At 43.0% G+C, this 24308-nt stretch overlaps 1 protein-coding gene across 4 annotated transcripts in view; it reads right to left on the bottom strand.

The window, feature by feature from the left end:
- XPO6 (exportin 6) overlaps positions 1 to 24308 on the bottom strand; it is a 55857-nt gene that overhangs the window by 21666 nt on the left and 9883 nt on the right. For 2 of the 4 annotated variants that reach the window (XM_055707166.1, XM_055707165.1), the window contains exons 2-8: positions 17419 to 17509; positions 15934 to 16046; positions 12662 to 12859; positions 9649 to 9808; positions 9185 to 9262; positions 3335 to 3788; positions 3195 to 3224 (exon numbers count right to left, since the gene is read on the bottom strand). In XM_055707166.1, the coding sequence (XP_055563141.1) occupies positions 3195 to 3224; positions 3335 to 3788; positions 9185 to 9262; positions 9649 to 9808; positions 12662 to 12859; positions 15934 to 16046; positions 17419 to 17509 (1124 nt within the window). The remainder of the gene's footprint in view (positions 1 to 3194; positions 3225 to 3334; positions 3789 to 9184; positions 9263 to 9648; positions 9809 to 12661; positions 12860 to 15933; positions 16047 to 17418; positions 17510 to 24308) is intronic. The other 2 variants (XM_055707168.1, XM_055707167.1) reach the window with 1 other exon arrangement.

A 24308-nucleotide genomic window follows, 5' to 3' on the forward strand; every position in this document is an offset into this window, starting at 1 on the left:
AACAGTCAGTAGAACAATTAAAATATAAAGCCCTGCAACAATTACCTACAGGACGGGCAACCCTTCATTCCATTAATACCTGAAACAGCAGAAAAGACAGTCTAGTCAAAAGCAACTTTAATATTCAGATAAATATAATCGAGTTCAACCAGGCCTGCAAAGAAGCACAATCCCCCCCACCCTAGAGAGATAATTTAATAGCAAGGGGTCATCTTGCTGATGTAGATAGGATTAGTGAAATAAACTGTACCACTGAGAAATTCAGCTGGAAGCAAGAAGTTAATGCAGGAGTTAGCAATACACTTATTTACACGAGGTAGTGGGAGAGCCACGGAGCTGAGGGCTGGAAAGGATGGTTTCTTCTGCAGTGCAGATCAACTATCCGAAAGTTTCTGAACTGAGCCCAGGCTTTTGTGACTGAATTAGACTATAAAGACAAATCTTCCTCCAAAGCATGGGGCTGCTCAGTGCTTGGGACTGTACAAAGCGAAGGTCCATAAAGCAGCCTGCTACCAAAATTTCAGGGAGTCCAGCAAGAGCTCAGCCTCGGTGCAACCACTGAGGGTTCTTGAGTATGCAGCTGGGGAAAAATTACAAAGACCACAGTGGGTAAGCTTTTACTGGGAAATAAGAACACACCCTGAACAACACGAACTTCATCTTCGTATCTATCTAAACAGAAGAGAGTTAAATACTCCATCAGTACAGAGGACCAACGCATTGCAGTGTGATACATGAACAGCAAGAGCTCCAGCAATCCAATGGCAAGGCTGTGTGCAGAGAAGTCCATCCTTCCCACAGGGCCAAGAGTTCTAAAGTGCAAGAGTACTTCAAGTTTTTCTTTTAAATAAAGAGCTAGGCTTAGCAAAGTTTCAGACACGCATGAAGAGTCTTGGTTTTACTGTACAGCCTTGCTCTTCCCTTCTGCAGACTTTTTTTGGCAGGGGGAACCCCCACTCCTTCTAATGAAAGCTCACTCAAGACCAGAAGCATTGCCAGCTAACGAAGAGCTGCAGCACTGTTCGTTATTGTAAGACTACAAAGCCACACAATACTTTCAATATGCTAAAAAACCCCTACATTGCCTTTTTATTTGGCACTGCCTACTTGGCAAGAGATCACCGAACATACCTGACCACAGATCGAACACTTCAAAAGCAAAGCCAGCAAAAATGTAGAGTCCAGACCCAGACACCTCCTTCATTCTTTCCATTTTTATTTTCTGAAGAGTTTCTGATCTGAGACCAGTGGAATTCTTACTTGGCCCCTAGCTCTGCCAGCCCCAAAGCCTCTTCGGCAACCACTGAGCCGTTCCTTGGATCCTTACTAGCCATCTCCCGTATTTTGGCATCTCCAAGTTAAAGGCAAACACAAATAAAGCAAGAGGCAGTTTAAGCTCACTCTTTCTCTGGGCTAGTGTGGCAGTACCAACTGTTCAAGGCCACACTGGTTCTGTAACAGTACAAAACCAACCAGCACCACAAGAGGAAAGGAACGAACGCACCCACAGCAAGCAGGTTCTGAAGACAGCAATCTACTGGAGTTAGTTTCTTCAGTGCCAATTTTGTTCGTGATTTTCTTAGTCCGCTGCCAAGATAACACTTCCATGCAGTAATTCTTTACTTTTGGACAGAAAAGTATAGCTATGCCCTTAAGTGACAAAAGGAAACCCCTCCCATCTTTTTCCACAAAGAGAACAGTCAGCTTAGAGAAAGCTCCGCTCCTCCAGAAGCCAGCTAGATTTTTCCAGTCTCCAGAACACCTTAGTTACTCCCTATTTCAGACCTTCACATCGCATACAGGGGTCTCACCACTACAGACACCGACAGTCTCTGCGGATAACACGCCTAAGCAGCAGAACATAACGATATGGCAACACCATCTCTGCAAAGCCCAACACAGCTACAACAGCCCTTCCGCAGCCTTGCTAGTGAAGGCTGCTTGCTGATGTTTTCCATAAAAGAAGAAAATTAAACAAGGATTTGTGGGTTTCCAGGAAGGCTTTTCTGAAATCCAGAGTGTTACTCCTGGCTCTGTGCACACATTTTGTATGCAAAGGTGGCAGATTCCTACACATCTTACTTCTAGGAAGCAAGTGATACTGAAGTCAGAGCGAGTTAGTAAAAAAATGAGCAAGTAAAATTCACTATTACACAGAAATCATGATTAATCTAGATTTACCATCTCAAAGTTAAATGTGTATCTAAAAATACAGAAAAAGAATTTTACAGAAGAACCACGCAAGCCATCTCTACAAATAGACCCACTTTTTTTTTCTTAAACTTGTTTTTTGTCTTGAGTAGATATAAAAAGACCAACAAAAAAAGTCCAAAAGCTCAAAAGCCTTGCTGCTGCATCTGGGAATAGAAATTTTATACAGCAGCACCAGAAATTTATTTCCACCATTGCGTATCCGTAGTAAGACACCGAGCACATTCACACAATTGCAACCTATTTGCTGATGTTGGCACCAGCCTGCCAGCCTTCCCACGGCAGCGGGGCTGCAACCAGAGGCAGAATCAAGTCATCACCTCTTCCACCACCCTGCCAACACGTGGAGCCAACCACTCAACACAAGAGCAAGACAAGTCTCACTTTCTCTCCTACAAGTGGGAACATCCGACATCAGAGTTGAGCTGTTTTAAGCAACAGAGGTGGCAGGAACTTTCTGAAAAATGACAATACGCAGCCTCCCGAGGTGCTGCCACCTCCCTGCTCCCTCCAGCCAGGCATGCCAGACAGCCACGGCGCCCGAGCCATTCACTGCTGCTGTGAACGGAGCTCCCCAAGCCCTCTTTTGGTGGCGTTTACAAATAAAAATCAGAAAGTCAAAATTAAAAAGCAATCAGAAACCGGCAGATCTCAATGAAGGGTAGGAAACTACTTCAATTTTCTTTCAAGTCATGACTCACAGAATATCTACCCACTCTTTGTATCTTTGAGTTTAAGCAGAGAAGGCAGATACCGACCAGGGAAGGGAATACTGCAGTGCCTTTACCTCACTGAGCCTCTTCTGTGTTCTGTTACAACTGAATGAAGGGCAGGTTCAGCTCTTGTGCCACCTCAGACCTGCAGTCAAACAGTAACGAACGGGGGAAAGGGGAGGAAGAGGACAGGAAAGAATACAAACCTGTGCCACCACGGTCCCTTAGCAAACTCAGCCCCTTACCAGAACCTTACCTGTGGGCACCTACCTTTCTGCCTGTCTCCCCCAGCACAGTACTCTGAAAAAAAGGCGATTAGACACACCATGCATGACCACAAAATAATAAAGACAATCCTTTAGAAAGCAAGAGGCCCTAGCACAGCTACGTAGCTGTTTGGTTGCTCTTACCTTTCATCCAGTTCCTCTAGCCGGCTCTTCACCGTATGGGCGTTGTTCTCCTTGGTAATCTTCTGCAGGAGGTAGAAAGTCTGCTGGAACATCCGTAGCAAATACTCTTCAAACTCCATAGGCACACAATTCTTAGACATCAGTTCATTGATGCAAGACATAGCTAAGACACCAAGTCGGCCACGCTCCTGTCCCAACACAGAGTTCTGGCTGCTGCCGTTGACAGAAGACATCTTCCGAACGCGAGTGTCACAGCCAAAGCGGGCAAAGTGGAAAATGGTGGTGAGGAGTGATGGGGTGATACTAGTAGACAAAGGGATCCAGCTGAAGAGGTGTGCCAGGCATTCCAGTGCCAGGGAACATATATATTCACTTTCTGTATCAAGGATGGGGATTGGCTGGTTCAGTAATTTGGCTGCACTGGGACTCTGCAACAGGCTACTTAACAGGTCACCTAGGAAGCAAAGCACACATCTGCATTATAAATCAAGGCAATTACCTTCAAATGGTGCAACTGCCAGCCCCAGCCATAAAGCAAGAGTCAGAACCTTTGGCATTCAGCAAGCTGAGATGAACTAGCAATTTTTGCATTCAGGAATTTTCTGAAGTTTTGTTCAGATCCCACATCAGATCAGACCAGCTGATCAAACAAATACAAGTTTAAGCAGCAGCTTCAGGCAGCCCTTCTAGCCTTACTGGGAAGCACACTCACACAGCGTTTTGGAAAATCGCAATGCCACGGGTCATATTTTAGGAATTCATTATAAAATTCACTCCCCCCACAAGGTCAAGCATCCTTGGTGTAAGCTTGCACAAGTTCTCTGGCACACCCATGTCACACTGAACCTTGGCAGAGTTCCTTTGGCTTGCATACAGCCTGTGGATGATGTAAGAGCAGATGTTCTAGGTCAAGACCAAAAAGCCTACTTAGTACAGTACCTTTCAGCAACCAAAAGCCCAGGCAGGCACAGATCACATACCCCAGCCTCCAACCACTCAAGTTACAAAGGTTTCCCCAAGCCACACAGGGTTTGAAGAATTCTGCGCAGCCTCAAGATTTACCTTCCATAACTTTATCCAGTTGCCAACCGAAGCCAAGTTAAAACTTAATATTTGCAACATCCTGTGACAGCCTAACTACACACTGTGTAAAGACGGTCTTTGTTTGGGGCATGTGAGCTGCTAAATTTCCTGCCTCCTGTACCCAAACGGGGAAAAGAAACGATCTCTTTCCATTCACCTTCTACACATCACTCAATAGGTTTCTACTGCAGCTCCTCACTCTCAACTGCTTTGAGAGAACGAAGAGTACTGCTTTTCTTGTTACTTACATGGAAGCCATTCAATGCCCTCAATCATCTTTACTGCCCTTCTACAAAGCTTTTATTTCTACTCTACACCTAATGATATAAGACGACCAGAACCACAGCCACTATTCAAGGTGTAGATGAGTACAGCACCATAGTACCTATTTTTGTCTGCTACCAATCTGAAATTTTTGTAGACTGACGTGTTGTAATGCTCAGAAGTTAATCCCGCACACCAAATGTGAGTTTGGAACTCATGATCTGGCATGACACGAGTACTGTTCTTCCTGCCCAAATGCAGGTAATACTTATCTGCATTGTGTTTCACCTTCCACTTGCCCAGAGATCTTCCTGTGGGTCTTCAATCATACCTTTTGTCCTGCCATCCTGCTCCTGGTGCCATCGGCAAGCCTCCTTGCCTCTTTACTGAGCCCTCTTCCCAGGTCTCTAACAAGGATGTCCATGAGCTGAGCCGCAAGCAGTATTCCACTGGCGCACACACACACACACACCCCTTCACAGCAAGAGGGGGCCACTTCTATTTACCTTTTACTGCCTACCTTCGAGCCAATTAATCAACAGTCCTGAGACTCCCTTATCCCTGATGGCTTTCACTTTTTGAGAAAGCTTTTAGGGAGAAGCCTTGTTGAAAGCTTTATGGAAATCCAAGCCGACACCACCAGCAAGGCTGCCCTTCCCCACAGAAGCTGCCCACTATCTCACAGGCTTCCACAGACCACACGCTAAAAACCTATTCACCTTCCCCAAGTTATTCAATACACTTCTCTTCCTTGAGTACAAATAATTTCTTCACCTTTAGAAATCCACAGGCACTTGCTACATTACAGCGTAAACTTGTCCCCAGAAAATCCAAGTAAATTTTTTTTTTGAAAGTGAAATGACCCAACACAGTAGCAGTACAAAAAACATGTATGATTTACTGAGCTATTTCCAAAGTATGCACGATAAACAGATTCCTCTTAAGTCTCTCTTTTTCATCAAGATCGATGTCTTACACCACTAAATTCCTAACTCCCTGCCATATGTTCTCATTTTTTTTTCTCCTCTGCTCCAGAAACGTAAGGTATCGTATGCTGCTTCAGCTGAATTAGATAACGCTGCACCTCGTCTTAATACTAAAGCAGCCCCCAGGTAACATTTCACAGCTATACACACGCTGCAGGGCATGAGCTGCTTGCATTGTGCTTTTACAGAAGCAGACATGCTTCTTTCAGATGTCCAGTCCAGCAAACTCCACAAGTGAGAACCAAAGAACCTCATCTTTTAATCCATCAACACCAGAAACTGTAAATTATGTCCCTGTAACACACACCAGTGGGTTACGAGTGCTTTGCTCCCAGATAATTACTGAAGCTCAGAGTTTAAGGTATTTTAAATTGTATTTGGTGACTTTGCAAACAGGTGATAAATTTATAGTATCAACTGCATTCATGGACAAGGAAAGAACTCTGGGGGAAGAGCTGGGATCAAGCTAGTTCTGCAGAAGTAAGCAGCAGCAGACACTTCTGCTACTCATTTGTTTACCACACCCGAGTGAATATGCCTAAGGAAGAGATTCATCAAGTAAAGCGCTATAAATCATGCAAAGGCAACATTTGGAGGCTGAGATTATTGCTGACTAAATTTTAAACTGATGCAGTAACTCAAATGTTTCCCCACATAGAACATCATCAGATTTCCTTTGCTTAAATTCATTTCTTATACCACTTAACATTGTCTTCAAGTGCTATTTAAAACCTATGCAAGACTTGCAAGTAACCATTTCACTCTGCTTCCTTGTGCAAAAAAAGGAAGCATAGGTTTTCCAAGTTCCTAAAGAGATTTTGGCTCTGAGGGAAGATTTTAAACATTTATAGGGACTTTGAAACACCTTTAATTTACCTGAATGTAAAGAGCAAAAGGTAGTGACCTCATCTAAGCAACAAAAAAATTTTAAGTGCCACCAGTAAACAAGAATACTTTGCTGCATGAATGAGACTCCAATATAACAGTATGTGTGTGGGTAAAAAGATTTGGTCAGCTTACAGATTTCACAGATTTTAAGGACAGAGAAACAATTAACAACTCCAGTGCAGAATTTAATGGCAGAGTTTCACTAAACCCATGTTTGTCCCACAGTTCCCCTTCCAATCACGCACTCATCTCTGCCTGCCACTAAGGACCAGTTAACGTGTGATGCCACGATTGCTACTCACTGCTGCTGGCTTGTGTGTCTGGCTTTAAGCCCTGTAGGTTCTCCAAGTCAGCAACCCCACCAGTGCTCCTATTCCACTCCGTGAATCTTTGACTTGTCATATCACCAAGTAGTGACCCAAGGGTCATTTGGTTAATAAAGAAAGTGAGGAAGAGAGTTCTTCACAAAACGCAGAAAGCAAGCGAGCAGCGGACAAGAGGGAAGCACGCAGTGCTCTTCCTTTTGGAATTCAAGAACTTGAAGTACAACCAATTTTAACATGAAGTGAGTAGTTAAGGCAGAGCATAAAGTTTCAAATAAACAAGTTTGCACAGGCAGGACCCAATGACACAAAGCCTGAACTTCTAAAGGAACTGTCAGTGTAGTCTTAATTACTAGCAATTATCTTGAAAATATGCTGTGTAAAAAGTTTGTTTTCCCTGAAAGGGGAGAAAGACCCAGAACAGAAATGCAGTGTAGTTTCACTTTGAGAACCACAATCTGAAGTCAGGAGGTGAACACACAGGTGGAGGAAAAGCTGCCTCAGCACAAGCACCATCCAGCAATTCACAGAGGAGCTGAGAGGACATCTCTAACAGGCTTCGATGGACAATCAGCCCAGGATTTGGGCTGATCCACTGGTTTGGCGTTTTATGTATTACAACTCTAGACAACAAAACAGATTTTGTGGGCTGTATCAGTTGCAAAGCACTGTTAGTTTTTTCCAAGCTAATTCTGGCACCTGCTGTCTGCGGTGCAGTATCCCCTCCTGCAGGCACAGACTCGGATGTGCCCACCTTAGCCAGCATCTTGCTAGCATGCACCTGGCCTCACGGAGCAATTCAAGCTGTTTTGTACAAAGCCAGCATCCCTCTTGGCCACTGAGGCACACTTGCTACCAATAGTGGACACTACCATAAATCAGCTTTTTACCATTGAAGACCTCAGTCTTGCTCAACATCCCATCAAAGTCCTGAGGCTCTTGCTGCCAGGGCAGGCGAAGCTGGCACTCCTGCCCCTTCCAAGCAGCACACTGGCTCTTGCCAAGTGATACTACAAGTTTTGTTCTTTTAACATTCCTTTTTTTTTTTTTTCTTCCCCTCCAAACTTTTGCTAGCTACAGCAAAATACACCCTGCCCTAAAACGAAGGGAATTTTTCTCTCCATTTACATTTTGTATATAAATATACAAGTATCTTAAGCTCTTCTACAGGAAAGAAGCTCTTGAAATTCTGCTCAAATTTACACACAAAAGATGTAACACTAAGAAAAGCTTATCACAGGCAGCTGACTTAAGCTGACTAGTGCAATCTAGCCACAAGGAAGTGATCTGCTACTCTCAATTAACTGTTCAAGATCCCGAAGACAAGCGAGACAACGGTACCCAAATAGAATTGTGTTAACGCACAGAACACACTGCAGTGAGCACGGCTCACTGTCAGTACAACTCTGGAGAAAAATATCAGATCCACAAGTGTTTCATCTTCTCCCTATGCACAACCAGATTATTACAAGTTTCCAGACCCTAAGCCCTTTTTTTTCCTTGTTAAAAGCAGACAGAGCCAAGATCAGACAACATATTGATTTCACTGCATCATTTCTTCTTGCTTTATTTTCCAATAAGCAGGAACAAAGACACCACAACCTGCTGGAAACACCTGAGTGAGCTGAATATAAGTAACAACCTATGATACATCAAGGCACCAGAGAAAGTGGCAGTCACCAAGATCAGCATTATGCCGGGGGGGGGGGGGGGGGGGCTCTATACCTGTTAAAGGCTGAATAGGGGGTAGATGTAAATGAAATATGCACCAAATAGAAGGACATAGAAATATATTCTCTATTTTGAGGGTAATTAAGAAATATATATGTAAATGAGTTCAGATCAGATAAACACCCATGAAAAAGACTAACAGGAACAGGCAGAAAGAACTTTCACACTATATATAAAGTCCTAGCCACTTTTTTTTTTTTTTTTTTTAGTTAGGGCTTCAGTTTTGCTCCTCTCTGGCTTTTGATGTGCTTACAGCTGAAATTCAGAGGACAATGCCAATTCACTGATGTTAAAGCATTTTGCACTGACACTTGAGAAAGCTTCTTGCCATCTGAGGACAACAAGCAGTTATGTGTGCACTTTTCAATGAGGTGGCATTTTCAGTGTGGCATCCCCTGCAATGGAAATTGCTTCTTCGTTTAAGGTTTGTCTTTCCAACCAGAAAGTTGTTGCCCTATGAAAAGCTCTAGGAAATTGTTATAACAAGAAGTTAGACAGTAAAGGAAGGAATTAATGCCTGATATTGCAAATTTCAATACATAGAAATATCATCCTGTAGCTTTTGCCATCCTTACCACTTTCTCCTGAAGTTGGCGATGGTGGTGGAGTGGCAGCAGTAGCGCTGTGTTTGTCCCAGATGCTCTCCAAAATACCTGGCCAAAGAGATATTTTTCAGAACAGCCTGCTAAAAGACAGGTTAATCTAACAAACAGAGACCACAAGAGAACTTTGTTAGAACACATCTTTAGCGTTTTGACAAGGAACATGGTCTTTTCATATTGTGTGCTTATACACGCAATCTCAATCCCTCTTCATAAAGAGGGGGAATGTATGTAGCTACACAGCTGCTCTAGCACAAGCTTCAAGTAAGCTGACCCAAATGCCTAAGGGTAGAGTCCAGTGTTCAAACTGCAGGAGCAACCACTACATTGCCCACACACTGCTTCACTGAACCCAACCCAGAACGTGTGAGCTTGCCGGCATCTTAGGGGTCGTGAAGGAGAACATGTTTCAACACTACAAGTGCAAGAACTCGTACCTGTGAGGAGCCCAAGCACTGTCTGCACCTGGTCCAGGAGCAGCTTGCGTAGCTCTTCTTTCCGGGCTACGCTAAGATCTTCCCGCGGACATGCCAGTTCTTCTGAAGTAGTTTTCAACATAATCAGTCCCAGAGGAGTGGTCACAGGAGACTGAATTAACTGAGAGGGAGACACATGAATGCAACATGTGATGGTAACACTCTGCAAAGCATTCAGCTGACAAACAAGGGATCAACGACACTATTAGCAGTTTACAAGTCTTTCAAGACTGGTGGGAGTCTCAGTTCCCACAGTTTGCAGCACTGTATGTTGAGGGAAGAGAACTGCAAATACTTAATTTCCTGAGACATTAACCTATGATGTTGCAACAGTTCAAGTACCATGGGAATCCTTGGGGTTTCAAGAGAGCTTTCATAATGTCATTGCACACATTCTCTGCTCCCAGTAACAGTTTGTTCCCTCTGTTTACTGCCTTCTGCTGACATCATCACTTCTCAGAATTGCCTCAGCACCAGCAGTTTCACCACATAACAGGGCTGCTGCTGCAACCATGCTCAGGTCAGGAGCCTGCACCATCAGCCAAGCAGTTTCCCATTAAAAAGCCCATCCCTCCCCATCCCGGCAAAAAGCTGCAGCCGATATCTGATCGACACCAGAACACAGCTAAGGAATCTGACCTCTCCTTGCATCTGTATCACATCTCTAACCAGAAATTACATTCACCCTAAAAGAAAAAAAACTTCCACCAAATGCAGGAATAGGACTGGAGAATGCAACGATTTTGGCCTTCATTAGCTGCTTGGATATTAAAGACACATTCAAGTGGGACAAAGTTTTATTTTCAGCTGAAAGACAACAATGCTTTTCACTGTTGACCTGGAACATACAAAACTATCTATGTGCTACTCCCTCTGGAAGAAAAAAGTCTAAGGCCAATCACAATTACTACAACTAATCCTTGAAGTCATAAATTCTGTAATACAGCTTGACTTCGGTCCCAGTCTCCCTGGCCCACCGAATCAGAGACAAGCTGACTTCACACTGCCAAGGCTACACAGTTTGGTGAAACACATGCGAGAAAAACGCCCCATCTAAAAGCTCTTAGTCTAGGTGTACATGAGCTTGGCTTTCAGAATGGAACCACATGGCACAGGAGCAGACAGCTAAATAATTAAATGAAATGCACAACTTCAGCTGCAAAGAGACTGAACATCTCTCAGAATATTTTCTGAGTGTACCAGGAAGTTTAGCAGTACCACATTCTGGCACTTCAGTAATGTCAGAGGAATAAAATTTAAGTAGCACTTTCTGTGTAGAATGACTGTTTTTGCATCATGACAATACAGTAGTCCAAGTTACTTTTTTACACCCCTACAATGATTCAGTAAAACTTTTAGAGACTAGAGTACCGGGATACAATTTCATGCTAAAGAATTGGTCACTTCAAACGATCTCAGAAGAAAGTCCTGAGACAGGATTCATCTGCAACTCTAAAAGCAAGTCATTCTGCTCCTGTGCTACTTGTTCATTATTTTGCAGTCTTGGAGTTCAATATTAGTGCTTTTCCTCCACTTTCTCTGAAGTTTTTTGGAAGGTGTCTGCTATAGAAATTAATTTATGGGAACATTTCTCTCTGCAGCTGAGTTCACAAGGAGAGGCTTAAGGAAAAACAGATACCCGAAGTGGGCTCTGCAATCACTTAAGATAACCTCCAAAGTGCTAGAAAAACAAGCAGGAGCTCAGAAAGCATTTTGGTTCAGATCCAGGTAAAATGAAAGCCAAAATTGCAAGTGTAGACAGTTTTCTCAGAATACCTATTGTCGAATTGATAATTTGGGAAAAAATTGCAGCATATCGTACTACCTGTCTACAGAAAGCTATCTGAAAAGAGATTACACTAGTTTGTGACAAGCTCTGTACGCTAAATTTGCGGTTTTTTAAATTCTGCAATTAATACTAGATCCATTTGACTTAACAAATAAACTCCCGACACTCAAGGACTTTGATTTATTTAAATAACTGCCTGGTGGCTTGTCTGTGGGCATAGCTGCATTCAAATCATGTAATTATGTCAGCAGAAAAAGACTGTAGCACTTCAGTTTACACTCAGCCTCTTCAAGCCAATTACGAACAACTCTAAGAGAACTGGAAACAAAGTACTCAAACCAAAAGAGGATGTTTCCACCAGCCTAGTTTGCTCCAGCCACAGCGAGCTGTTAGCCTGGGTCAGGCTTCACCGCGGAGATGCTGAATTACAACCAACATTCAAACTAATGGCACTGTTTCAGCCAGGATCCTAAATACACAGAATCACAGAACCATTCAGGTTGGAAGAGACCTTTAAGACCATCGAGTCCAACCGTTAACCCAGCACTGCCAAGCCCACCACTAAACCATGTCCTCGTGTGCCACATCTACACGTCTTTTAAATACCTCCAGGGACAGTGACCCCACCACCTCCCTGGGCACCCTGTTCAGTGCTTGACAACATCTTCGGTGAAGAAATTTTTCCTAATACCCAATCTACACTCTAGCCTTACTGCAAGGCTCCTCTTAAACACCCCAACAACATTCCATTAGTGACTTTACATGATGAGGCACCAAAGATTTTGGCTATTAGATGAAAAGTCTCCAACAGCCACATTCAGAAAGTTAACTTTTGAGAATCATCCAGTGATGCATCTGTAGTTTTACTGCCTTTTTTCTTTAAAGAACAACCCACAACCCCTACATTTGCAATAACTACTCCTAAATATTTAAAATTCAAGGTGCAGTTGATACTTGTTGCATAGTATCATTCCTTTGTCAAATAAAATTGTAACACCAGAAAGAAATGTAACATGGAGGAAGCCAATGGTTATTTGCAAAATTAAAAAGGAAATGGAATTTCAGAAGCAACTTCGGTTTTCATGCAGTTATTTAATCTTTGTCAAGGGAAGTCACTACTCAAGGAAACAAAATAAGGTCTCTGTGAATGAAACTAAGTCTACCCTTTAAAAACTTCTTTCTTACCTGCAAGATGTTAGTGAAAAAGTCATGGTAGAACATCGGCCAGTCTTGCCGGCCAATATCCACAATGACTTTGCAGAGTTTGTTCCTGATGAAGTAAGGCAGAGTTTTATGGTGAGCTAGAAGGAGCTTGGGCAGGCAGCTGCGGATCTCCATTTTGTCTTGAGATGGGACCCCAAGCCACATCTTATTGATCAGGTTCTGGAAAAGAAACAGACCTCCCAAATGAGCCCATCTTAGACATGATTCACTGAAGTTAAACAGTGAGAGAATGTGGACACACAATGCAGGGACAGAGCACCAGGCAGAGCTGCAGCATCTTCTGCCCAAGACTGCCCGTGCCTGCCAGGATGCACAGGCAGGGGTAAGGCTATAACTTTCAAATCTATCCAGGCCTCTCGCTGACCAAGCCTGGCCAGTTAAAAACCCTAAGCACTTATTATTTGACACAGTTTGGCCTTCTCTGCTGCCATGGGTAGACCTGTAGATAAAGACACAAGCAGGTGTTAGCAGGTTAAACAGAAGAGGCTCCTCTTTTGTGAGAGCTCTGACAGGGGCTCGCTGGGCAAAGAGCTGAAAGTTGAGATGCTTTCGCTGCCCAGCAGCCCAGCACCAACCCTGACATCTTCAACACCACGTACAGGTGAGTGTGTGCCAACTAAGGCAGAACAAGAGCAGCTTCACTGAGGGCAAACCCCACACCGCTAACTTGGAGTAAAGCTGTGCTACCTAACAGGGTACGCAGGCAGCCGAGGGCAGGGATGGCTCAAGCTGCTCAACAAAACTCACCGAGCTTCTCTCTTACAAGCCACCCAGTGTACAGGGACAAGCTCCAACAAAAACCCCACAACCCACCCCCACCACAAGCATATCAGACTTGTAGATATGCTCCAACATTAGTTTCACAAAAGATGGATTTCAACACCCCAGAAATTGCTACCAACATGTCTTCAGCAACTAGTATGTTGCCATTTTAACTGGTTTTGGGTCAAACAGAACTAGTTGACATGCATATAAAGTATTTCCACTATCTATATATCCACCGAGATTTTCCCCTTTAAAGAGGGAAGCACAGCCTTGTGTGAAGCATTATAAAGAAAAAGGGGAAGCAAGTTTGGTTTTAGATGACTGATGTTGCCAACGTCTCCTGAAGCTACACTGGAAGGTCGCCATCATAGCAACGGCCTTGCAGTGACAGGGCACCACTTTAACAGAAAGCTTTTAGTCCACTTAAAGCCAAACAAAATCCTTAAGACGACAGAGTTGTAAATTGCTTTCCTGCCATGCTACGATCCCATTTAGGGGCTTTGGAGCATTAGGAGCTGAGCCTCTGAGGATAAGTCACTGAGGAAGCCTGCTGCTGAGGCAATGCCCGTACCCACCTGCAGGCACACAGCCTGGAGAACCTAAAAGCAATAGCTAGTGGAGAGGGGTTTGTTATAGAAAATGGAAGACTATTTATGGTCAAAACAGATCCAGCCCACAGTCCAGAGGTACCAGGTCACAGCGTAGAGGTACACGAGGTATATTTATATGTCAAGTTCCTCAGAGAGGTTGCACTTTGGGGTTTCTGGCAGAGAAGATCCAGAAGAAGTATTGCTCAGAAACAATGACCCAACCAAATGAGAGCTCCTTGATGCAAGTCCAGAAATAAAGTTTCAGAAGCCCCAATAAAACCGGAAGATGCTTTAGCTTTAATATTCATGCTTTAATGCCCACTGAGTTTTATCCTACTCACTTGACCTGAAAGTGGCAGCCTTCACCTGTGAAGTGTTTTGGGGAAGATGCTCTCTTTTCCAAAAGCAAAAAGTGAAAATGGTTCATCTGGAAGGGGGCCATGAGGATCTTTATTCCAGATCCACTATTAACTTCCTAGACATTCTAGAAAACACAACATTCTCAGGAAGTTTTGTGACTGATCCTTGTGTTTATACACACATTTTACTGACATTCAGTGCTCTCTGACAGCTGAAGACTGATGAAGTTGCAGACTGCAGCTATGAGGACCCATGGAATACGCAGCACTACAGTAGTTAACTTGGGAAATTCAAGCTCCTCCATGGAGAGATCCTAATCTCTCAGCTGAGCTGTGGACTCAGGTCCCTCACTTTATACTTGTACAGTGATTTCTTTATTCTGCTTAGTTCTGGGCACAATTATTTGTTCAGTATTACTTTCCCCCCAGTCTCCCTCCAGAGAAGCAGAGGCTCAGTAATCAAACATGTTTTCCTCTTCATGAAAATCAGTTTAATAGTTTTTAATTTTTGCAGGCTGCTGCTGCATGAGATCCATCCCCAGAGCAGGGAACAACTCCCATGCCATTTGCCAAGCTTAGCCCTTTTCGAGAAGGCAAACCAGATTCAGTTTGCAGACGAGGTCCAGACTCCCTGTGCAACCCCAGATAAATGAAATTAAAAGGTCAACAACAACATGATGAATAATCATAATGTTGTCAAGTCAAAACAACACAACTTTTAAGAACAGAGTTGTATGCTCTATCTAAAAAGTGGCCCACAGCAAAGGCTGTGAAACCCCTCTCATTTAGGGGTGCAGCTCAGACTGCCAATCCAGCCAAGAACACAGTGCAGAGGCCAAACAGACCAGGATGAGGTGTGACATGGACCAAATCCCAGAATATTGTTAGGGAAAGACACTGCACTGGTCACCAAGAAATCAGATGATAGAACAGAGCTGTTCACAGAACACTTTTGTTTCTTCCAGTGGACATACAAATCAATATTTAGGTTTTTAACCATAACTTTGTTCTTTTATAAATAGGCAAAGAGTGAGTTGTGGTCTTCTAGAAGAGACCTTACTTCTTACTTGCACATAAGCTTGCAGGATGTAGTTCAAGAGCATCAACCACAACTACAAGATGTCAGAAAAATAAAAGCAACTTTGTTTTCCCTCTTAGCGCTGAAGTCTGCAGTAGCTAGTACCAGGTAACCATGCACTTATTTCTGACCATAAAAAGAGTATAAAAGCAGTATCACTCTTAAAAGCATTGTGCAGAAAACTCAAGCAGCCCCTGAAACTGTAGGTAATTTCTACTTAGAGATGCCAGGAAATTAATTCTTCAATTTGTGCACAAAGATTCATATTCTCCCACTCTTAGCCTACCATTAAGCAACCTCTCTAGGAGAGAGCAATAAAAGCATCCTTTATCACTGTACGTACTAGGACTGCCATTTTAGACAAACATTTTCAAATAAAATCGATTGCCATATAAATGCACCAGACAAAATGCACTAAGCAGGCAACAGTACACATCTTACCTCAAACACAGTCAAACTGTACATCATTACATAGTCGTTTCTTGTACTTGACAGGAAATAGAGGCAGAATCTCCAGGCTCCTATCTGCTGGGCAAAGTTATTTAAAAGCTCCTCTGAAAAAATAAAGTATTAAAAAATTACATTTAAATTCTTAAGGTGCAAACAATTCCCTACCAATGTGTACTGCTAGCACAATAAGACACAATGACACACTGAATATGGAAGCAGCCCCACGTTCAGGGAATGACTCAACCTGGAGGAGATAAAAAAAATAAAATCACACTCCGAAGTATCAAAAGCTAACAATAAGATTTAATAAAAAAAAGGTATGTCATTTTAGAATACCAATCTGAGATAAATATAACAGACTAATAGCTGAATATTAAAACAAATCACACAAAAGTTACATTACAAGCATCACCATTTTATCTATAAAAGCCAAATGTTGGGATACCAGGTCACCGTGAAAGACTAGGAGGACTTCAGATGACACAGAGCATTATAAAAACACCCCTGGTTTAATGTAATTGCTCCAAGAGCCACGAAGCTTGTTGTAGGTCAGCATATCAAAAACCTCTCTGAACACTCAGGTACAGGATTTGGCCATCTCCCATTGAGTGACTACAAAGCAAACATGGCAAAAGGAAAAGCTGCAAGGGCTGCTTTACCGGCTGATCAAATTTAAGCCTTAATCAATTGGTTTCTTTCCTGCAACTTAAGCAGGAACATGGGGGATACGGAAGGCTTACTTTTCCACAGTAGACCTCCACAATAGGAAAAAAGAATAAACCTGTCTAGTAGTTTATTCTTTATTTTACCAGATTTCTGGGCAAAGTCTTTCATGCTGATCATACTTTTGGCACTCAAGTTAGAAATGTCAGAAGTTTGAGAATAAAAATCAAACTGTCTATTTACAGCCATTAACCACAGATACAAGAAGCTAATCTAGAGCACCTGTAAGATCTCTGCTGGCTTTCAGAAGGACATATTCAATAACACCAGCCAAAATGAAACCTCACTGTTTATTCCTATGTGTAATTTCATATTAACTGGGACAGTCTTCCGCTTTCCATGCTTAATGCTGAAGACATTTGAAGTCCATGCTCCATCTCTAGGCAGTAGATGTTTTCCACGACATGTAATTCAACCATGTACAGACAGAGAAAAACGTAACACCCTTCTCCTACCCTAACCAACTTTCTACCTTTGACGAAAAAACCCCCACATCTCTGTGCTCACAGCAGTAGACAGTTACCTACATATTAATTATCCACAGGACCTGCCATGGGAAACCCAAACTATATAAGTCTTTACTTCAAATTCATACATAAGCAGAAGAGACTAAGGTGCAGTTTGGTATCAGACAGAGCACTTTCATCTGCTATATTTAACATACCCGAGTCACCTCTGCCGAGGTCTGCAGGCAGCAGAAAGCAAAGGGCAGACAGCAAAGGGGACCAGCCTTTAGAGGTGGCATGAACTCACCTATCTCGCGTTTCCGCTCATTTGTTGTGCAATTGTGGAAAAACTCTGTCATTAGGCTCTCCAAAGCCCGTAGCGAGGCCTCTTCAGATGCCTGGGAATGACATTTAAAGGAAAAAGTTAAAACTAATTTCTGCTCTGACTTGCACACAGGATGCCCATACAGTTCATGTCACCTAAAAAAACAACAAGAGCATGAAGCCCAGGTGCAAGGTGAAATAATCTGCAATTTAAACTGCTCATTGGTGTCAAGTAGCAACAAGATTTGTCCACTGCAAGTGAAAGCTTTGGACATGAAGGACCATTTGCTCAGCTGCAATAACTGATGAAAACAATACAAGAAGCTTCCTTTTTTTTTTGGCAGCATTTAGTAATTTTAAGTCAGCTCATCCTTGTAAAATAATTCTTAAAGACAGCAAGTTCAAGTGAAGATGCTTTCAAATGCTTAGATAATAAATACAGCGATAGCACGGGGAACACAAACTTGGAGAGGACTCCTGATACCTTTGCCTTGGTGCCACACTGTGCAGTGCTGCCACCTGCAATACCAACAGTGCTCAGGAAGTAGCAGCTTGAAGGATTAGGGCATTTCCAGCACTTTGAAAAGCAATACACAAGTATTCAGCAATTTGAGTCAAGAAAAACAAAAATCACATCCCCAAATTTAGCTTTTATTATTGGAATTTATCCGTTATAGCTCAGTATTTTTAAGTCCTAAAAAAAGTTGTCACGATTAGTATCCAGTTGTTGCAAGGTCACTATAGTTTTGCAGGACTCTGGGGGTGGGATGATTTTATTCTAGTAACAGCTCACCATCCAGCTCAGCCTCTCACCACACTTCCCTTTCAGTCTAAGCCTGATAATGGATAGCCTTAGAAAACACTACTGCTACAACACAGACCGTACCATTAGTCATTCTTCTAATGTTTTCAATGCATGCTATCAATAATAAATGCATCAAGATTCAAGCCCCGACCTTCCTCTGTACAGAAACAAAGTAAACCATTAAAGAAAACTGAAAGTTCTGAGTCAAGAAAATAAAAGCAGAAACAAAACCATGCCTGGCAATCTTCTGCAAAGACGTAAACAAGTGAGACAATTTGCAGAAACACTACGGGCTTCTGCTAGTTCCCATTTCCACCTACAGCTGTCTCCCCAAGGACCACCATAGGGCTAAGCAGCAGGAGACCCTCCCCAAACAGCCCAGGATTGGATTAATCCCCGGGAGAACTGAAAACTCAACACAACAGCATGGGAATACCAGTTCAGCTCTGCTCTGCAAACAACTGGAAATGGATGCTCTGTAGGAGCATTTTCAGTTACAAAGGAATATTGAATTTCATCCACCCTTTCCTCTTCCTTCCTCCCTTTTTTACTTTTTTTTTTCTTTTTAAAGACCTGCTCTAGAAAGCAAGGACTATTTTAGCAGAAACATTGTTAGTGGGAAATTGGCTTAAAATAACCTACAATCAAATCAAAGCCACTTTGACAGCTTAAGCAAGATCAAGCACCCATTATGACCGCTTTAATCCATTTATACATGGTTTCTGCAAACAGTCCTTCGCACTGTAAACTTCCCCTTGAAGCCAGCGGCCCTTCAGCCACCGAACAGTCTCCTCCTGCCAGTCACCATTTCCCAGATAACAGCAACACTATAGATAAAAGCCTCACTCAAAAAAAATAATAATTGATTAAGTGGAGTCTTTAATGACATTTGGATATAGCCACACTGCCATTTCTATGCGTTTCTTTCTGGGACATCGCATATTGTTGCAAGTTCCTCCAACTAGATCCAGACCAACATATCCAACTTTTTCATGTTTACATGCAGTTTACTTTCTCTGCTGCTCAACACTGAGGAAGTCTCACCAGCAGTTTCTAATGCTAAAGCCCCAAAGAGGGGTTTCCAAATGTTGGGCAGATCAATTTGTTGCAGATTCCTGTGCCAGAAGCACTGCTCTTCCACTCCACCCCTCCACCAGCCAAGACCAAGATCACCTCAGTTCACAGAGGAGTGTTAGGTCTTCACGCAGGAATGGCAGGGTTCAATCATTTTGGAATAGTTAATTCAATACTTCTTTAGGAAGAGTAGTTAATTCTTTTCCAAGATTCAAGATTTATTTCCTACATTTGGAAATAAATTGCAGAGTTCTCATAAATCTTGAGCATCTGACACATCCTCCGCTGACTTCAGACTACCTTGGCTTTGAAGATGACAGAGCCTTCTCCTAGGAACACGCTTAATCTTTTATATAAAACCATGACCATCACAATGTTGAACACGTCAAAAGCAAAAAAGAAACCAGAGCACAACACAAGCATTTTACATTGGCATAAAAAGCCCAGGCTGGCCAGAATCCAAGGCCAACCTGGGCAGCACGAAACAGCATGACCTCCCAGATTGTTTTCTTCTCCTATTTGACTTCTCCCAGCTATTCTGGAGGTTTGACCGAAGAAAGGTGGAGCAGCACAAACTGTCTGAAGTAATTAAAGCCCAGCCCACAACGGGCCCTGGAAAGCCTCTCCCAGGTCCTCCCCTAGGTGCTCTCCAATGGCCACGCCAAGTGCCCCCCATCCTAGCTACCGGCAGGACTTCAACAGGTGGATAGCATCGTTCTGCATTTGCTAATGCCCTTGGGTATTCCTCAAGTTAACCGTTCCTGGAGCATGCAGCAATCACCCACCTCTCGAGCAAAGGCTCCGATAACTAGGTCAGTGAGATAAAGAGGGCACATGCTGTTGGAGAGCCGCAGAGGAAATTTACTGTACCTATATCCAGACACACCAGAAAGTAGATTATCTAGTGAGACTAATAAAAGTAGAGCTGTTCGTAGGACCTGCGGCTGTACCTGGCTGTACTATTTCCAGCTGCACCTCAGTATTATTGCTCACATTAACATGCAATGTGCTTTCTTCTTCCAGGGCTCAGTGTTTACTCTGCATTGAAGAAAAGAACAGGGAAGTATCGTCAGCCAAGAGGAACGCCAACTAATCCGGATCCCAAGCAGCAACGCAGCCGCATTAAGGACTGCAGAGTCAGGACAAGACCAAACCCCATGGGCAGGCAGACCCAGCAGCGCTCCGTTCCATTTCTGACTGGTCTGAAATTCAACCATTTGGGTCATCCATAGATTTTTAAAGGTTTGCAAGGAAAGTCGTGAAGTCTGGACCATCGCTACTAGAATTTACTACATGCTTTCTGGGTAAGAGCAGTTTGCCTCACCCTCATAAGGCATTACAAAATACTCAACTATTAAAATAGGAATACTTCCCACCGCTTTCACAAGTTGTAAAATCTGACCCCCTCCACCCCCACCCCAGTGCCTCTCCCAGGGTGGGACCGAACCACTGGGAAATACCATTTGCTCTCTTCTGTCAACCATTTGAGAAATATATACTGAATTCTATGAATGCTGCTTGCAGTGAGCTCTGACCCGCAGGGAGGATTATAGTTGCCAGATTCAGCAGATCCTCCAGCCACAGACGATGTCCTCGGTCACAGCTCAGTTAGGTGAAGAAGTTAGTGACACATGAAAGTAGTGGGTCTAAATGCTAGTGCACCAGCAGCTACAAATTCTTGTGTTCCAGCAGGACACCCATCCTTGCACCTAGAAGTTGTTTCCAGGATAGCATCTCACAGCCCATTCTCCCCAAAATAGGTGCTGTTAACTGCAGCTGTGCTATGCTGAGTTTGTGCTGCAGGGACCGGGCAAGGGTCAGGTCTGTCGCATGTCTGCTGTCCCTGGAACTGCCCCACCTGATCTGAGCATGACTTGATATGGATCAGGGTGGGAGAGCACCCCTTTCAATCCTTACCATATCCATTTTTGCCTCTAAGTTTGCTAAAGGTGTTTCACTACAGTTACCAAACCTGAGCTGTGTAGCTGCTTACTCATACCATTTATGTATGAGGTTCAACTTTTAACACCCTCCTCACACAACCAGAAAGACAACAGATTCACAGCTGAGACTACAACTTCCTATTTTGATAGAAATTATGAGATCTGCTACCAAGAACTTGCACATCCAAAGACATTCTCCATCCAAAGTACAAAAGAAGGATCTATAAAACCTGGATGTGCCAGCTGATTTCAGGGCTACCATTCAATTACATTTTAAGATGTATGAGCCATTAACAGATTTCTCTTGATTAATGAGAAAAATAGTTTAGTAGCTGCCAGCTTACTGCATTTTAGGCTGTTCAAACTCCAGTTCACCGCACCTCAATAAAGCTCTAGAGAAGCGAAACCTTTGTACCTTGCTGCTTAAACCAGGACTCCGTAACAAGTTCAGTTTAGCCTGCAGACTAAAGCATTCAGGTAGAACAAGCTACCTGTCCTACTCTGACGAAGAACAGAGGAATGAATTTTGGATTGCAATTCAGACACTGCATATTTAATAGAAGATACAACACTGATTTTAGTTTGCATATAACTAGAGACAACCCCACCCACCCCTTCAAATACCTGATCATTTTAGAAGATATGAAAGCACTTTCTAAAGCTATTTCAATTTTCTCCTGAAGTGCTTTCATTTAGAGTTCACTTCCTATCTTTTTAATTCATTTTACATTCTCCAAAGCAATTGTTTCTTTTAGAGGAAAGCTTTTCACTAATGCTTTGCCATAAAAACACAAGCTGTTAACCTTTTAGTGTTTGCTATTAACAGCTCGGTAGAATATCGATCACAGAGACGATTCTCTAAATATGGCAACTCAGGCAGATGACAAATTACAAGGAGGGTTAGGCCTGTTTATTTTTTTTTTTTAAATGTGTTTGGAAATGGTTATCACTCCAAGACAAAAATCAAGGTGATTCCTCTACAAAGCTTTTTCTAATAAGATGTTAACTGCAGTTGCAACATTACAAAAGTGACTTCAGCCATCCCCCAGGCAGCACTGGAACGCCTTCCTTTGATGTGGAAGCATGGATTTTACACCACACAAGCTGAACCTTAACACCTCCTTCAGTGGCAAGCAGGAGAAACACTTGCACTGCTGAACCCCAGAAGCCCTCACCACCGATCTAAACCCCCTTCAGCATCTCTATATTTAAAGAGGACGGGATGTCTTTCTGTTCAGGAACTGTTACTCACCACCCCTCTGCACCCCATCGTGTATTTAATTCAGACACCCACTCTTGTTCCATCCTTGCCTTCAATACCTGCACTGCTGAAGCACTTTTCACACTGCATCTAACACCTACCAGCCCATAAAGCCTCCCTACACCAGATATTGATAGCAAATGCAGATCGCTTCCCAGCACAGCCCTGGCTTCCTAATTTTTTTTGAGCCTGCATCTATGTCCCCTTCCTACCCACCATGTCTCCTACCATCACCAGTACAAGACACACCGCCCAGCACAATTCAGCCTCCTCTTGCTTATCGAGATTTGGATCTTACCACATCTTATGCAGCTCTGCTAAAGTGAGTATCAGCTACATCTACCAGCTTGTGCTCGTAATGAGCAACTCTTCCAGGAGAGGAGGGACTGCAGGAGAGCAGTGTGAAACCTGCTTGCAGCATTCCCAGCAGGAATTGCTATAATGCCACCAACAAGCCAGTGAATATGGTTAAGAAAAAAGAAAAATCACACACACAACACAATGGCAGCTGCTAGTATAAAATAACTCATCATCACCCTGCCTCTGCTAAGTTACACTGTCCCATCTTCTTCCACCTGGGAGCCTTCTGCTTCCAATTTTGCACAGTTATTTAACAGTACAGTTATACACAGACAAATACAAACCACCACACTTTAGCTGCTGAATTTTCTTCCTTCTATAATTATAATTTTTTGGGTTTACTGTTGTAGATAATTTTTAAGGAAACTCAATCGAGACTAATTTAATAGTACACATACCTAACCAACATGCATATGTGCTAAGGTACTAATTTACTCATTTAAGAATTACCAGGGTGTCTTTCAGAGCCCCTTCCTGCCCAAGCCCTAACATAATATGATAATGAACACATAAATTAGTAACTACACTCTCAGAAAGACTGTGGTCACTCTAAGTCTGCTTGTGAAGGTCACAAAGGCCTTTTTTTTTTTTTTGGCAGCTACCTGCAAAGCACAGATATTATCACCACTTCAGTGAACCTTTGGAACAGCCTTGGGTCACTCGATGCAACCAAGTTCAAGAAAGAAGTGCATTATTACTTTTAGCAATAGAAGTAGAATTATGAAGTGTTTTTTAAGAACTTGTACAAAACCCAGCACATCCTCTAGAAAGGATGAACGCATACTATTGAGAGGCAGAGTTCTGCAGCTCAAAGGCGGTGTTACCTACTATATTTAATCATTTCCAACTAATGATTTTACAAGTCCGGGGCTTCACACATTCCCAGTGTCTCCTTATCAGCGTAACTCACGCAGAGACCTTAAATTGGGAGACAGCACACAGACCCTGCACCATACGTGCTCCCTGGCAGCACACTGCTGATGGTATCAAGACGACAAGGCTCAGTCTTTATTCTTGGTTTCCTCGTTGCATTTCAGAGATGTTTTTGTGGTTTAATGAACCGAAACTAGACAGCTTCACTCTGTGCTTTGAGAACAGTTCAGGCTCCTGGTGCCATTTCAAGAGACCTCCTGGCTGCAGAATACATCCCACTTATCTGGTTCATTCGATTCAAGGGTCACAGCTTTGGCAGCTCACTAATGAGATGAGATTTTGTAAACTCATTTCTGTTGTACCACAATTTCAGCAAAAAAATACCATAAAAGAAATGACTTATTGTTCTACCTCAAGGCAATCTGCGGGAGGAATAAAGGCTTCATGCTACCCTCGATCTCCTGGCTGCAACAAAGCCGACATCCAGCACCAGAGGTGCTCAAGGCCCTTCTGCCTGTACAACCCATCACTTCAGAAACCCCAGACTGCGCTTCAGG

Source organism: Falco cherrug, chromosome 4 (genome assembly GCF_023634085.1).
Source record: "Falco cherrug isolate bFalChe1 chromosome 4, bFalChe1.pri, whole genome shotgun sequence".
Classification (NCBI taxonomy): Eukaryota; Metazoa; Chordata; class Aves; order Falconiformes; family Falconidae; genus Falco; species Falco cherrug.